We start from the raw sequence: 15,730 nt of genomic DNA on the forward strand, positions 1-15,730 counted from the left end.
GCACGCAGCAGAGGCAACCAACCAGCCAGGAGAACACGTTCACATGCTGACACCAGAAAAGGTTTTTTGTTGCTATTAAAATGATCAGTCAGTCAGCCACAAGCCAGAGCAAGCAAGGGCTTGCAACCCAAACTTCTCCAGTATGCATATAGGCAGTGCAATGGAAGAACTGGAGCTGGCCTTCAGAGATCAAGAACAAAGTAAATGAGACAGGGAAGTCTTGACACCTGACAGCGCTCAAACCACAGGAGTGGTGAGCCTGAACTCTTTGAGTATGTCCCCAGCCTGGGAGAAGCATTAAGCCAGTTCTACTCACGGGGAAAGAACGTGCTATCACAAGGATGGAAGCACAGCTTTCTTCTGATCACCTAAACTACTCAAATCCCTCACAGGAAGATCAGGCTGGCTGATGCCAGAGGCTTCCCAGCAGGCAGAGGGGATCCCTTCAACTCCCAAAAAGAAGCAGCTGGCCAATCTGCCCCTTCCCCTGGGAGGCAAGGCTCACCTTCTCCTCTGCCAGGTGCAGCAGCTGTTTCTTGGCTTTCTCCACATCCTGGGCCGGGCCCCTGATGGTCACTGTGTCACTGCCAGAGCCCTCGGTGGGGAAGTGGATGTGGACCCCACCACACTCCTCCATGATGGAGCGGATGAAGCGGCCTTTGGCGCCAATGAGGGAGTTGTGCAGTTTGGAAGGAATGGAGACCTCCACCTCTGTGATGTTGGCCTAAGAGAGGACAGTACCAGGCCATCAAGCAAGCTGCAGAAACGTGTTTGTGCTCCCTCTGCTCACCCACCAACCCCCACGCTGCAGGGCAGCTTCTCAGAGCTGTGTGGGAGAAATGCCTGGCCAGAGGGGTTTGAGACCGGCCACTCCTGACACACAAGAGTTTAAGAGTCAAGGACAGACTGACATGTTTGTGTCCTCCCCCACTACCAGCATTTCTGTGTTTAAGTCTCCCAGCAACACCTTCCAGGCCCTCGGGCAGGAAGATCTCACTCACCAGCTCCTTCTGGATGGCAAGGATTCTGTGGCGAGCAGCCTCACAGTTTGCTCTCTTGCCTGTGATAACAATTGTCTCTGAGTTGCTGTTCTCTGCTGGGAGATCAATTTTGGTGTTGCTCTCTTCACGGATCTGACACAAAGGGAAAAAAACACCATCTCAGAGGTGTCCCACGTCAGAAAAGAAAGCTCTTGGAGGCTGTGGGATTTAGCTGCAGGCAGTGGCCACAGTGAGCACCAGAGGTAGGAAAGGTATCTCACCTTCTTGATGTTGGCACCTCCTTTCCCTATGATGTTCTTGTGGAATTGTTTGAAGATGGGGACAGAAATAGAAAAGCTGTTTTCAACCTAAAATGAGAAAGGAAGGGAGAACTGAAGACTGCACTGTCATGGCAAGGGAGGCCCCGTCCCACGAGCTTTATGAACAAGCTTTTGGCAATAGGCTTAGACCCAAAACAAGTGCTCTACATGAGACCTGCACTAAGCAAAGGCAACTACCTTCCCTTATAGCCCTTAAAACATGTGTTAGATCCCTGTCCCGAGCCAGCCAGAACAGTGCCCACAGGCCCCTCATCTTGAGGTATTTGAGCCCTAGCCCAGCCAGTTCACTCTGCTTTATTCCAAGGTTATCCAGGCACACAGGAGAGAACAGCAGACACGAGTCCCCCTTACCAGGTCTGCCACCATCTTCTGCATGTACTTGGTGCACTTCTCCACCTCATTTTTGGGACCTCTAAGCTGGACGATGTCACTCTTGTGCGCAGGGTCAGGGAAGTTGATGATAACCTGCAAGAGGTGTCAAACCAAGTAAATGCAACAACTGCTGTGTCAGCACACACAAAGCTTGGGGGATCCTACGCATCTTCTTTCCCGTCTGAGAAAAGGGAAACCATGTCAGCAGCCTCTGGCCAGATGAACTACCTTCTCATAGCTACAGAGCCACTGAACGCATGTACTCGGCAACGATGAGTCTGCCACCCCAGCAGAGGAATGCAAAGGGGATGTTTCCACCTCCTGGGAAGCCTCACCTCTGGGAACTTCTCCCGGATCTCCCGGATCCGCTCGCCCTTCTGCCCGATGATGGTCCGGTGGAACTTCTGCTCGATGATTAGGTCCTTGGTGCGTTCGTTTTCCTGATGGGAACACAGTTTGCACTGAGTGTCCAGCACCAGAGCCACGCACCTCTGCTCTTGCTGCCTGACAGTTTACTTGCCACCACTGTCCCTCTTTTCTCCTCTAGACAAAACTCACTCTGGGTTGACAGAGAAGGGGTGTCCAAGGGAACAGGGCAACACACCCGTGAAGAGGCACTTGCACTTGTCACGAGACCCCTTGGGGCACACATTTACACCAGAAGGTCACGAGGGAAGCTAAGAGCCCAAAGTCTGTGGCCTCCCAAGGGCAGCATCCTACTCACCATACGGGAAGCGAGTTCCAGCAGCTCTTTCTTGGCCTGTTGGACCCCCTGTGGGTCTCCTTCAATTCTGATCAGGTTGCTCTTCTCGTTGTCCGGGGGAATGCGCACAGACACCTTGTAGAGGTCCTTAATTCTGTTAACTTCAAGGCAAGGACTGTGGTGACACAGGCTGCTAAGGCCAACACTTGGAAGCAAAGCACCTTGATTATCACTGTCTAGAGGCTGTTCAAGAAGAAAGCCAGCCTCTGAAAAGGGGTCATTGGGAAGAGCTGAAACAGGGGAAAGTGCCTCTTCACCCTGGAGCTCAGTGAGAGCAGATCTGTGCCACACAAGAACCTGTACAGGTAAACACCGTGGCATTGACAGAGCCAAACACTGGCTTGCCAGAGCAAGGCATTTGGTTTTGTCCCCAGACATTTAGGTTAGAAAATGATCATTCATTTCTTGTCCCAGACTCCTTTCTGGGAAGAAATCCATCAAGCAGATTTCTACCAACCCCAACTGGATGCTAAAAGGTAAGTCATATAGAGCAAATGAAGAAAAAAAAACCACAAAGAAATAAGACAGTTCCCCAACCTTAAAGAAAATTTCCTCTGGGACACGGCAAAGTAATCCCACCGCCGTTCAACCTCCCAGGACACCTCTGCACGTTCAAGCCACCCAAAGGCCTCACTGTCCATTTCTGTCCTTCTGCCAACACCACTCCAGAAGAGCAGAGAAGACGTGATGGGGACAGGAGGCCAGATGAGCTTCAGAGCCCCTGGTATGACCCAGTGAACATGGAGAGGCCGAGCACAGGCAGCATCAGGAAGGCACCCCACTTACTGTTCGCTCCGTTCTTGCCAATGAGGTGTCGGTGGAATTTGTGGTCAACGTTGATTTCTGCATAATCCATCCGGTTGATCTGTGACAAGGTGCAGAGGGTTAGGGGAGGGGAGGTCACCACTTCTCCCCTCTTGTGCCCTCAGTAGCCGTCTACTGCCAGTACTGCCACTGACTCCCCACTAGTCAGTTGCAGCACTCCTATTCAACAGAGCAGAAGCACTCCTCTGGCTCGAGCTGAGAGCACTACACTTGTGAAATATTAAGAAGGACTTGTATGCCTCTCCAGCTACAACTGAAAGAGAATCCTTCCTTCTCTCCATCAGAAGATTTAAGACCTGCTGTTGATCTTTCAAGAATGCTATGGGCAAGCTTCACCAGCAAGGGTTTCACTCATCTGCCAGACAACTTGTCTTCTCCAAGTTCTGTTAAGTGTGTCAAGATATCCCATGGACGTGACACACCTCAACATCTCTGCTCTCTTGCCCCTTCTTCCCCTGCTTTCTTCTTATATACTGGAACTAGCACTATCAACTTACCAGATCCTTGACCATGACTTCAATCTGTTCCTGGGCCACATTCACATCTTCTGTAGGTCCTTCCAAAGTGATTTTGTCCTCTCCTTCAGTGAATTCGATGTGAACCTTGAGGCACAAGGCAATGAATCCAGGAAAAATTTGAGAAAACACAAGTCAGGCCCTACCCCACAAAGTACATCCACAGCACTCCCACGGCTTCAGACTGGGTAAACCAACAATTCTGGCCATACCACAGTGTCTAGAGCCCAAGGCTTTGTTGCTGCTCTGGAGTTACTCCAGGGTTTTGGGAAAGTTCTTCACCTCACTCCAGTGCCCTGGCTTTGGCTGAACAGCTCTAACTCTCCCCAGGCGCTGCCAGGGGCCATGCCCAGGCTGTTCCATCCCATGTGAGTCATGCTCAGGCTCCCAGGGCAGCGGCTGAGTGTGGGGCTGTGGGACTGTGGAGCAGTGACACTAGGCAGTGCTCGTGTTTCTGTGTCCCTTGGCCATCATTGTAACTGCCTACTCTTTGTGGTGCTATATTAAATTGTCCTTATCTCAACCCACAAAGTTCTAGAACTCTCTTGATTCTCCTCCCCGTGCTGCTAAGGTGGGCAGGAGCGATTAACTGTGTGGTTTGGTTATTGTTCAGCCAGAGCTGAACCACCACATCACATCCAAGTGTCATCTGATTTGCCAGGGAGAAGCCCTGTTGAAGTCAGCACTTGCCAGTACCCTACCACATCGATTCTCAAAGCAATATCACCTTTCCAGGAGAGTAACACAGGATGAGTGCTGTCTGCCACAGGAACACAGGCTCCCCTTAGCATTAACATCTGTGACATTTCCTCCCTGGTTTTGCCTGTGCTAAAATATGTTTGTCTCTTCTACAAAGAGTGATGTGGACTAAACTTTATGCTACCTCAGAAGGTGCTACACTGACCAGCTCATCCATACCTTTGGCATTTGCTGAGTTATTTTGGCCAGGTTTTGTCCTTTCTTTCCAATAATGAAACGATGAAGCCAGGAGGGGGCAGAGACCGAGGAGACGGTAAAACTGTTGGCCTGAGAGACAGAGAAAAGCTGTTTGACGCACAGACAGGAAGAGATCTTTGCAAAAATCCAGTTCCAGTTCCCATGCTGCACCCTCAGCATTGCCTTCTAAGCCTCCTGTCTACCAGCCCAACGGAGACCACCCTCCCACACACCCGTCAGAGTGTATCATGGATGCATCTTTAAGGAACTTCCAAAGAGGGCCCAGTTCATCTTTGTCAGTACCTTTGCATAGACCTCAGTCAGTGCTTGCCCAAGCTTTTCAGGCTCGCCTCGCAGTATCACCGTCTCCGAGCTGCTGTCAGTGGGTGGGATCTCGACAGAGACTCCAGTTTTCTCCAAGATCTCCTGCAGGGAATTCCCTTTGGGGCCGATGACATACTTGTGCTGGGACTTCTTCACCTCCACTGCAATGGTAGTAGTCTTCTTTTTCTGTAGGGGCAGAGGCACTGGGGCATCAATCACAAGGGGGCAGGAAAGGACAAGAGCAAAAGGAAGAGGCACAAGATGCAGTGAAACTTCACCCAGGAAAGAGCAAAGGAAAGCTGAGCACGGTGCTTCTGCGGTACCTTGGCACCCTTTGGGGCCCTGCCTACAGGAAACCTCACACTCAAAAATTCTCAGGTGAAGTACAAAACTGGTATTCTGTGTCAAGCTCTCCAGGACACTCCATGGAAGAGACTCCTTGAACAACAGGGCTCAGTGCCCAGCTGTCCCCCAGGCAGTGCTGAGTGCAACACCATGGAGGCTACTGGGCTGTAAACTGATTAGCTCTGTTGAAATCCAGACTGCTACAAACACAGGCCTAACCATGAAGAAAAACAGCCCAACTACCCACAACAAGGATACTCACAGCAATGTTGGCTGTGGAAAATAAACTGGAGTGAAATTCACTCTTCAGCAACTTCTATTTATGCAGCAACTCGATACTGTAAGCTGGTCACCACTGTAGACTTCACCCTTCCTTCACAGCACCTGGGTGACCAAGAGCCAGGGGAGCTCTTTGTGGTCTGGTAATTCCCATGACACAGAAAAAACCTCCCTGGTAGTGTCACCCCAAGTCCCACTCTGCTGAGGAAGGAAAGGGTAAGATCCAGGACCATGTACTGCAAGGGCTGCTGAGCCAGAGCTATCATGAGGATGCACAACAGAGGAATGCACAGAAAAACAGGAAGGGAAGAGGGGTTATGAGCAGCTGGAGGGAATGTGGGAAGCTTCATTGACCATCTATACCTTCTCCTCGTAGATCTTCTTAACACGAGCCACGGCCTGGGCCAGCTGCTCCTTTTCTCCTGTGAAGACTATCTCTGTCTTGTTAACGCTGGGTGGAGGGATGTTGATGCGTGTCCCCGTGTCCTGCATGAGCTCGCTCACCAGCTTGTTGTAGGGGCCAGCAATGAAGGGGTGATACACCTTCTCCACGTCCAGCCGCTCCACGGCACGCTTGTCCTGCAAGAGCCCACACGGACCTCGCTGGGAACTGCCCTCTGCCAGACACAGCCAACTTCCCAGTGCTATGCACATCCTTGGCCCAAACATCCTGTTCAGTTTGCAGGCTCGTAGATCTGCATCCATCTACAGATGCTGTTGCTGATCTACGACATTCACCTCTAATCTCCTGCCTCATCTCAGCTGGCCCCTAATATGGTTCACTTCAAATACAAAACATGCTCATCTGACTTCAGAAATGGACAAAATGGAAGCTGCAGAACTTGGCAGCAGTGCTCACACAGCCAGTGGCACAACACATATCTCTGCTCAGACTAACACATTACCCACTGACTGGCTGCAAACATCTCCTTCTACCACAGAGAAGCAAAATGTCTGTCCAGCTAATGCCACGACAGAGATGACGGCACAGAAGTACCTGCTCAGCAGAGATAAGCAAGATCTCATGTCGGGCCTTCTCAATCCCTTCTTTAGTGCCAGTGATCTTGATTTGGTTGCTGGGGTCGTCTGGGCGGGGGATCTGGATTTTAGTTGCAGTTTTGAGCTCCAGGTCCTGCAGCTTCTCGCCGTTCTTTCCGATGACAAAACGATGGTGCTCCTTGGGGATGGCAACTGTCGCCGAAGCCTGCAATGCAGGAACCAAGCCTCTGTGAGAACCCTTGTCTGCACTGGTGGATGCACAGCAACAGGGACAGGGAAAGCATGTTAGATGCTGCTTAGTGGTACCACTGAGGAGCAAACACGACGCCTTCCCAGCGCATTCTATCTGAGAACTGATACTGCAGCCAAACAATTGACCTACAGTGCCTGTGTGCCAGAAGCCTAAACCCCACCTTTCCCTCAAAACCCTTCTGTTTGCACAGGAGCAGTACTCTGAATCAGCAAAGGCCCTTAGGCACGGATGACGAGGTGCCTGTCCTCCAGTGTGAGAGCCTGGAGCAGTACCAGACAGCAACTGAGATGATGGCTTGCGGGTGGAATTTATCTGAACTCTGACATCTGCTGCCAAGACTACAGAGAACAAGACAGTCTGACTCCTAGGAAACAGAAACTCAACACCAGAAACCTATTCAGCAGGCAGGCAGCAAGGAGATGCTCAATGCTACCAAGTACTAGGTTATCTTCAATGTAGCACATGCTGTTCCTGGGACGGCTTCTAGGAGGCCCTGCTTGGAAAAGGGGTCCCAAAAGCTGCTCTTACTCCACCACTGAAGTGGTGGAGGAACACCTGCTTTGGAACAGGGGTTCCTGACTTCTTCCCTTCTCACTGGGTTTTTACTGACCTGGTGGCTCACGATTGCTGCCATGCTCTCAGTGCCTGTGAATATGTAACTCATCACAGCAATTACACCCTTTAAGATGTCAAGTTACAATGGACAAACAAGATAATAAAGAAAAGATCTGTTGCTGTGACTCTTCAGCTCTGTGTCCCTGTACTGAAGCCAGCCAAGCCTAGGAGAATCTGGCAACACAGACACACCTTTCAGACCCGGGACCAGGGCAGTAGGAGGTATATTTGAAGACAGTGGGTCACAGATCTGTGGTAACATCACCTGAGCTATTTTTTCAGATGCAGATTACATAGGGCTTGTCCCTTTCTCTTCCCTCTAGCAGGGTATGACACATGAGCTAAGTAGCACTAAGCAGACACGGTATTAACTATTGCACTAACTACCTTTGACATTACACCCTAAAACATGCTATAAGACCTGGCTGTGACATACACTAATGAGAGCTCCACCTTGGTTAGGAACTCGAGAATATGAAAGCAAGGAATCAAAACCTAGAGAACTGAAAGGAGAAGCAACTGAAACAACAGGGCTGTGGCTCCTTACCAGTGTGGCTTGAGTTACACAATACAGAATCCTGACCTGAAGCTTTCAGCTTTTGGAAGAACTTCTCTACTTTCTCACCCCTTCACATTCTCCTCTGAAAGACTTCAGAGAAAGCACAGTCCCATTCTCACACACCACTAGCTTTGTCTGAGGGGCTGGCACCCCCCTGGCACCAGCACCTCGGCACAAAGTCACTGTTTGCAATTCAAGTGTTCAGAGACTGCAGCAGACTCCACCCTTCATGCAACACCATGGCCTGTAATTAGCTCTGAACCCTATTTTAAGCCTCATTTCCATTCCAAATTGCCAATTGCTTGCTTTGAAAGTATATGGCAAAGCTGAGTTAGTCACCTAATAACACCTCTTTGGGCTTGTATGCACACACGCCCAAGGGTCTCAAAGTATTTGCCAGTCTTGAGGAAGAGCAAAGATGAAGTGAGAAACAGTTAGATGTCCTCACCTGAGTCTGCAGCCGAGCGACAATCTCCTTCCGAGCCTTCATGACTGCTTCCAGCTTGCCAGAGACCATGATGGAGAGGCCCTGGTCCTTCGCGAGAGACAGCTCCAGGTGAGCTCCCGTCTTCTGCATGATGTCAAGGCAGATCTTGGCCTGCTCTCCTTCTCCAAACTGATTCATGTCCTTGTATTTCCTCTCCTCCAGTGGCACGTGAAACACCTGCTCAGCCACAGGACACACAAAAGAAGGGGCACAGCAAACAGTCAGTGTGCTTTTGACTGACAGTGCCCCCCTCTTACTGCCACACAGGACTTCCTTGGCATCCTGAGCTCCCAGGTCTCTGCAGCCCATCAGCCCCAGCCGCGTGCTGCGAGAGCTCTGCAGCAACAGCCTGTCCCACACCAGGGGACTTCACATAGTAAGTGCCATGGGAGGATACTGCAATGGATCAATGCTTACTACTTGACTTCTGCAATGCTCCCTTCAGGCCTGCTCCTGGTGTTTGTGGAACAGGGATACGGAGCGTTTCTGGAGTGTTCCAACACATCCCTCCTCTGCAGAGCAGCCTCCCTGCTCTTAGCTGCAGTCCTCCGTGTGCCCCAGGGCACAGCACAGCACAGAGGCTGTCAATCCGACACACTCGGATCTCATACTCCAGGGAAAAGCCTCACTTCACCCACTTTTTGGAGGGAGGAAAAGAAGGGAGATAAGACACCCACTCCCACCAACCTGAGTGATGACAGAAGCCTTTATTGGTCGGATTTTGCTCCAGGGCCCAGCAGGTTCCTGGGCAGCTTCCAAACATGGTGCTTTCTCAGGGAGCGGAGGGAAGGCTTCCTTGTAGGTTGGAGGATCATTCTCTTCTTCAGAGTTTAAAGCTGTAACTGGGGTAAAAGCAAACAGGGTAAAGAGGATGCTCTTCCTGCAGAAATGCCCCTGTTCATAGGCAGTGCAACTGTATTTAGGCACCACTAACAAGGGAGAGCAAATGACATGTGCACTGCTATTAATCCTGTTACAGTTATGCTTGTGGAGCAGTCAAGTCTGGAGCACAACTGACCTCAGCCCAGCTCAGCCTGCAGTAGATGCCACGAACAACCAGCCTTGTCTGAGCTGGCACACAGATGGAGGAAGTGAATGTGGAAGAGAATGGTGGCAGCAAACAGCAGATTACTGCCAGCTTTGTCAAGAGATGCCTAATTTGGGGAGATTCGACTGAGCAGAAAGAAGTGAAAGGGACAGAGCAAGGCTGCAGGTTAGACAAACACAGATCCAGAAGGAAGGCAGAAAGAAGCACTATAGCTGGGGCAGAGACCAGGGAAGGCCTGCACCTTACACTGGACTCGGCTGTGCGCTGAGCTGTGCCAAGAGGGCCAGCTCACAGCTGCAGGGTGGGCACCCAAACACATCAGTGAGTCACTTAACACAGTTAGACTGACTTTCCCCAGCAGCTGGCTGAGTAAAGGAAGGAAATGGCAGCCCAACACACTGATGCCATGAGGATCTCTTGTATGTGCCTTGTCCCACAGCTGACAGCAGTGCTAGCCAGAGCTCTGTGAAGATCTGAGGCCTTGCACTGCACTGCTTTTGGTGCAAAGCCAGAGTTTGGCAAGCCATCAGTCTGAAAATGGAGAATGCAATGGCTGCACATTTGTGGGGAAGCAGATGCATGGAGTGAGCTCGGGTAACAGCAGGAAACCTTGCCCATGCAGTCTGTATGTAGAGACACGTCACAGGAACTCACCTTTCACCTGCTGCTGAGCCAGGCCGCTGCGGTGTTCAGCGAAGCTCTCCTGGGTCAAAACTGCCACGGAGCTCATTGTCGACTTCCCACCCACACACAATCCGGGTATGCCACTGGCAGAGACAGAGGCAGCAACACTATTACCAGCACAATTCAGGAAGCACAAAAGTCACTACAGGAAGGCAGAGTATGTATTACTGAGCACTTTTCCAGTCAGCCTCTAGAAAAGCACCTACAGTGCCAGTCAGCTGCCCAGGTCTCTTGCTTAACCAGACAGGAACTCAGGGTGATATTTCCTCACAGCACAGTGGTCACCAAAACCAGAACACATCATTAAGAAGGCAGAGGATGTGCAACCTAAGAAGGTCACTGGAAAGGGGGACACCAGAAGTTGTTGAGGTGTACTCTAATTAATCTATCAATTATTAACAGTGTGCAATTTTTAAATGAGTATCCAAAGGCCTGGATAGTCAAGTCCAGGACCATTGTATAACCCCAGACAGAAAGCAAAAAGGGCCCAGGATGCTGCCTCTTCCTGAAAAAGTCTTATTTAGAGGTGCACAAGCTCCCTGTGACTCAGGAGTACACTCAGAAAGCCACTCTGGTAAGCAAACTCAGCAACAGCAATATCTTTTGGCTCTCCCAAAACAAGAACTTACCAGCTAAATGGTCAGTAGCCAGAGAGTCCGTCCTGTAAGCTGCCCGTCTGTCAGCCTGCCAGCTTTTGCTTTAAAAAGGAATAAATAGTGTGAGTGCTCCAAGACAACAAGAAAAGATGACACCCCCGTTACTGTACGCTTCAGAAGAGCACCACCTGCACTGCAGTTCAGACTTGCACCCTATCCAAAATGTTCTCATGTGTAGGCACATCTCATCGTACTTCACCTGATGTGTTTTACTACAGCTACAGGCAACAGCACTATGTACCAAAATCTCACAATGGTAAGACCAGAGAAGCTACTCTTGTCATCACACAAGAGCAACCACCCAGTATCAGGCAAAAATACAGCCCATTTGTAACAAATGTGCAAGATAGACATGAAATTTCAGGGTTGCAAGTAAGAGTCTCAACATCTAGTCAGAGGAGAGTAACAACCTGAAAACCTGCCAACAGCACTGCCACCAGTCAGACGTTAGGAATGTAGCTTCGTGGAGCCTGGGTGAATCAACACAGACATCCTCAGAAACTAAGGCAAACACTCAGGGCTATCCACACACAGCTGCTGTCAGTCCACCTCTTCCTTTTTTATTGCAATAAGATCACGTACCAAGCACTAAACTCTGTCTCCAGGCCTAAGTCTGCAAGAAGGCCACATGGGTTTACACAGGCTATTTTAAGCACATACACAAGATGGAACCAGGGAAAAAACCATACACTGTTGGTGGGAGCTTTACATCTCCTGTATCTGGATCTGCAGATTTACTGAAAAAGTGTTTTGGAATGCCAGAAAAACCACAGAAGCTGTTGCAGTACAGACCCTCTGCCAGAGGTACAGCCCGGGGTCCTCTCCAGCAGGGACACGTGCTCTCGCAGGGCTGGCGCTCTCCTAACACCCAGCTCGTGGGACAAGAGGCCCCTCTCCCACACAAGCCCTGTAATGCTGCTTGGACTCTCCTCTGCACACCAAACTCAGACGCTTTTCAGTTGACAGTTGCCATTTCTGACCTCTCAGTGAGCCAGACAAGGCTCCCAAAACCACGGCATGGCTGATGTGGCAGCTCACATCGTGCTTTATGCGAGGGAAGGTGACAGCAGCAAGAGGAAAGGAGGGAAGAACGAGGGAAGCAGCAATGCCACTGGGCTATTAAGGCCCAATCTGAACCTCAAGGATGGCCAGAGAGTTTTCCCCTACTTCAATGCCCCTCTTACCAGTCTCAAGGCAACACCACCTGTGTGTGCTGTTAAAGCCATAGAGTGAAGGTTGCCATTCATCCTCTCGCGAGCCCTGGCTGTGAGTGGGCAGCTGCTGGGACAGGCAGTCGGCCTCAGGCTGCTGCAACACGCATAGACTCTGTGAGGTGTGTGGCTGGTGATCTGATCTCACAGAAACACCTGAGCTCTCCTCCTCCTCCCTGCTTGCGCTATGACTTGACACACGGTTGGGCTGCACGGCCCTAGCTGCTGCAGAACCGAGGGCATTGGCAGCACAGCACCTGGCAAAGCCTGCAGACCACAGCAGCGGCTCCTCCAGCCCGTTGGGTCGCTGCCGAGCCGCCACTGCCTCACGGCAAGCTGCAAACAGGAATGAGGGCAGGAGCAAGAAACATCCCAGACATGATGAGCAGCTGCCAAGGTCTGGCTAGAGCCTTGCTAATGGCACGGATGTGCTTATAACCGCCACTGCTTCAGGACAGCCCCACCTGGCTCATCCTGCACACGCTCTGCTCCTTAGAGCAGGATGAAAAAGATGAGAAGTCAATGAACGACACTCAATATAGCGCCTGCCTGAGAGCCACAACCTCAAGGCACAGCTGCTGGTTTCACTGTGTCCACACCAGCTGCAGAGATCGTCCTCACAGCCTCCACCTCAGAAAACAGACATTCAGAGGGAAATCCAAGGGCAGCATTTAGGCATATGAATTTCAGTTTCATCACCCATACAGCAAGCTAAGGACAAGCGCTCTTCATTTCCAGTAACCCCAAACACCTGGTATCTCGTAGGCCTCAGGGATTCTTCTCTGGTGAAAACCAGAGGCAGCCATCACAACGGCATTTTAAATGTGAGTTCAAACCCAGCAGCTCAGGCTGCTTGAAGCCTGCACAACCCAGACTTCCCACCTTAGGTTTTGAAACTAGGCTCTGTCACACCACCACATCGACTGGGTCAGCAAGTTTTAGACTGCCTAGTTTATGCATCGTCTGTAGTGCTGGCTTTGGGCACCAAAAGACACTTCAAAAAGTCATGAGCGTGCTTAAGGCGAAGAGAATGAAACCATCCTAAAAATACCTGCAGCAAGGGCCAGGACTAACCACAAGGGAAATGTTTGTGAGGAGAGAAACAAAAGCAAAGTCATGAGTTATGCTGCCTATAAAGTCAGTATTGTGGACAGAGACATCATGTACATGTTATTTAAAACTATATTTAATGACAATATGAGCATTTTATTAGTGGAGGTAGCTGAAAATCAGATGCAGCAGACAGGAAGAGGGCTGGGCTGGTTGTGGCAGCCACTGTCCTCTGGCAGATGTGCACTCAGGGGAAGGTGATCTCTTGGCAGATGAATGGCCACACACAAAAACAGTTGCTGTTGAGAGGCCCCAGGCTCCGTGTGTTTGGGGGCTCATACAGGCAGACAGCTTCTGTGCAGCATGATGGTTTCCTTCCCTTCACACCCATTCCCAACTTAGGACACCTGAGAGCACGGCAGGACCGGCGCCTCAGATGTAGCAGGACTTATCCCGGTCTGGCTCCCCCTATTTACATCCCACTAACAGCAACACTTGCCCGTCCTCGGCCCGGAGCCGTCCAGTGCCAGCCCGGCCGCGAACCAGGGCCCACCCTGCGAGTGCACCGACCCGCCCGCGTCCTGACGCGGGTCTGGAGCAGGACAGGCCGTGGCGGTGCTTCTCACCAAGGCCGGGGGAGGGCTCCCAACGACCGCGCAGGGAGCGGGGCCCGTCCCGCAGCCCGCCGGGGCCCTCACCGTTACCGCGCCTGCTTTGCTCGGGGAAGCGGCCCGGGCAGCGCGGCAGCGGGCAAGCCGCCGGGGCCAGGCGGAGCGGCGTCCCTCCGCTTGCGTTCGCGGGCCCCGGACGAGGCGGGGCTAGGGAACCGCCGGGCCCCGCGGCCCAGGCCAGGCCAGGCCGGGGCGGGCGGCGCCGCCAGCGCCACCTCAGCACTGCCGGCACCGGGGGCGGGGCGGCGGGGCGGGGCGGCGGCCTGAAAGGGCCCGTCCGGGCCCCGCTGTCACCTGCGAGGGGCCGACGGACGCGGGGGTGGGGGGGGATGTCCCCACGCATCGCCCGTGAGAGAAGGGGCAGCGGCAGGGCCAGCCCGACGTGGCCCCCAGGCTGCAGGCCGGCGGTGGACGCGTCACGCAAGCGGCGGGAGGTGCTCGCCCGCAGGCCCGGTGACAGCCCCGCGCACCACTCCGCGGCCGCCGGAAAGCTGCCGCTGCCGGCTGGGAGGCGGGCGCGTGGCTCAGCGGGCACGGCCTGGCCCCACGTCCAGCGTTAGCAGCTTCCCGACGCCCGCTCGCCTCCGCCGGTGACCCCGAGGTCGGGAAGTCACCCCTCTGGTCACGACACGAGCGGAGCCCCTCGGACCCCGCGACCCGGGGAAAGGCCGCCCGCCGCCGGCGCTCCGCGGCCCGATCCGGCGCTGGAAGAGCGTCCGCCGCCGACCGCTTTGGCTCGCACTAGGCACAAACCTTCCGACCGCCGGGGACGACGTGGAGCCGCCTCTCCTCGCGGCGGGACACCGCGCCGCGCCCTGGCCAGGGCCGCCCCGTCCCCGCGGGGCCCACCGTCCCCAGCAGCCCGGCCCCGGACGGCGCCGCACCACAGCTGCTGCCGGCCGGCACGGCCGCGCCGCCGGGAGCCTTCGCCCTCCCGCCGCCCCGAGAGGCCCTCGCCGGACTTTGCCCGGCCCGGCCGGCGGGAAGTTGGCCCAGAGTTTCCTGTCGGCGCCGACACGCCGGTGGCCCGGGGGAGGCCTCGCCGCGCCAGGCCGCCACCCCCCGCCAGCCTCCACGTCGGCGCCGCGGCCGCGGGGCCGCCCCCTCCCCCCCGTCCCCCGTGACTCACTCCGGCCGGTGCCCGCTCGCTCGCCCTGCTGGAGAACCGGAGCGCTCCTGGGAGAGCGGCGCGGCGCCCGCCCAGCGCCTATATAGGCCGCGCCGCTGCCAATCCGCGGCCCGCACGTCAGCGGGACCTGCCCCTTCCCGGCGGGGCGGCCGCCACGCGCCACCGGGGGCGCCCCAACCGCCCGCCGCGGAGCGCAGCGGCCCGGCCCGGCTGCCCGCGCGGCGGGGACGGAGCCGGCACGGCGGGAGCCGAGTCCCCGCCTGCCCTCCCTTAGCGGAGGCACGTACAGAGCGCGCCTCCCGGCCGCGGCAGGCGAGGGCTGGAGCTGGTGCAGAAGCGAGCCCCCTGCGCTGGCCGTCCCCCCGAGGCCGTTCAGCTCTCCAGAGCTCAGCGTTCCCACGTCGGTTGGGCTAAGGCCCGTGTCCCCCGGGGTAGCGAGCTGCGGCGGCTCAGCAGGGCTCTGAGCGCAGCCTTAAACGCACGGCTGGCCCTAGAGAGCAGCGGCTGCTTCCTTGGGCAGAGCCCGGGCCCACGACGGGAGGGGGGATGCGGAGCTCCAGCCCCTGAGGGCCTGGTGTTGTTTATCCTGCTCCAGCAGAGCCCCGTGTCAAAGCAGCAGCTCTCCCAGGCTGAGACTGCAGCCCGGAGACGGGGCAAGGCAAGAGCACGATGGAAGGAAAAGAAAATA

At 54.1% G+C, this 15,730-nt stretch overlaps 1 protein-coding gene across 2 annotated transcripts in view; it reads right to left on the reverse strand.

The window, feature by feature from the left end:
* Window positions 1-15,730, reverse strand: part of HDLBP (high density lipoprotein binding protein) — a 36,295-nt gene that overhangs the window by 7,641 nt on the left and 12,924 nt on the right. Inside the window, exons 1-17 of one of the 2 annotated variants that reach the window (XM_062005635.1) lie at window positions 15,043-15,129; window positions 10,955-11,022; window positions 10,296-10,408; window positions 9,281-9,435; window positions 8,555-8,770; window positions 6,678-6,884; window positions 6,044-6,259; window positions 5,036-5,242; window positions 4,715-4,822; window positions 3,779-3,883; window positions 3,243-3,321; window positions 2,418-2,557; window positions 2,029-2,133; window positions 1,673-1,786; window positions 1,262-1,348; window positions 1,002-1,133; window positions 506-724 (exon numbers count right to left, since the gene is read on the reverse strand). In XM_062005635.1, coding sequence (XP_061861619.1) covers window positions 506-724; window positions 1,002-1,133; window positions 1,262-1,348; window positions 1,673-1,786; window positions 2,029-2,133; window positions 2,418-2,557; window positions 3,243-3,321; window positions 3,779-3,883; window positions 4,715-4,822; window positions 5,036-5,242; window positions 6,044-6,259; window positions 6,678-6,884; window positions 8,555-8,770; window positions 9,281-9,435; window positions 10,296-10,371 — 2,166 coding nt within the window. In that variant the 5' untranslated portion in view covers window positions 10,372-10,408; window positions 10,955-11,022; window positions 15,043-15,129. Of the gene's footprint in view, window positions 1-505; window positions 725-1,001; window positions 1,134-1,261; window positions 1,349-1,672; window positions 1,787-2,028; window positions 2,134-2,417; window positions 2,558-3,242; window positions 3,322-3,778; window positions 3,884-4,714; window positions 4,823-5,035; window positions 5,243-6,043; window positions 6,260-6,677; window positions 6,885-8,554; window positions 8,771-9,280; window positions 9,436-10,295; window positions 10,409-10,954; window positions 11,023-15,042; window positions 15,130-15,730 lie in introns of those variants that run through there. The other variant, XM_062005634.1, reaches the window with a different exon arrangement.

The sequence above is a fragment of the Colius striatus genome, chromosome 12 (assembly GCF_028858725.1).
Source record: "Colius striatus isolate bColStr4 chromosome 12, bColStr4.1.hap1, whole genome shotgun sequence".
NCBI lineage: Eukaryota > Metazoa > Chordata > Aves > Coliiformes > Coliidae > Colius > Colius striatus.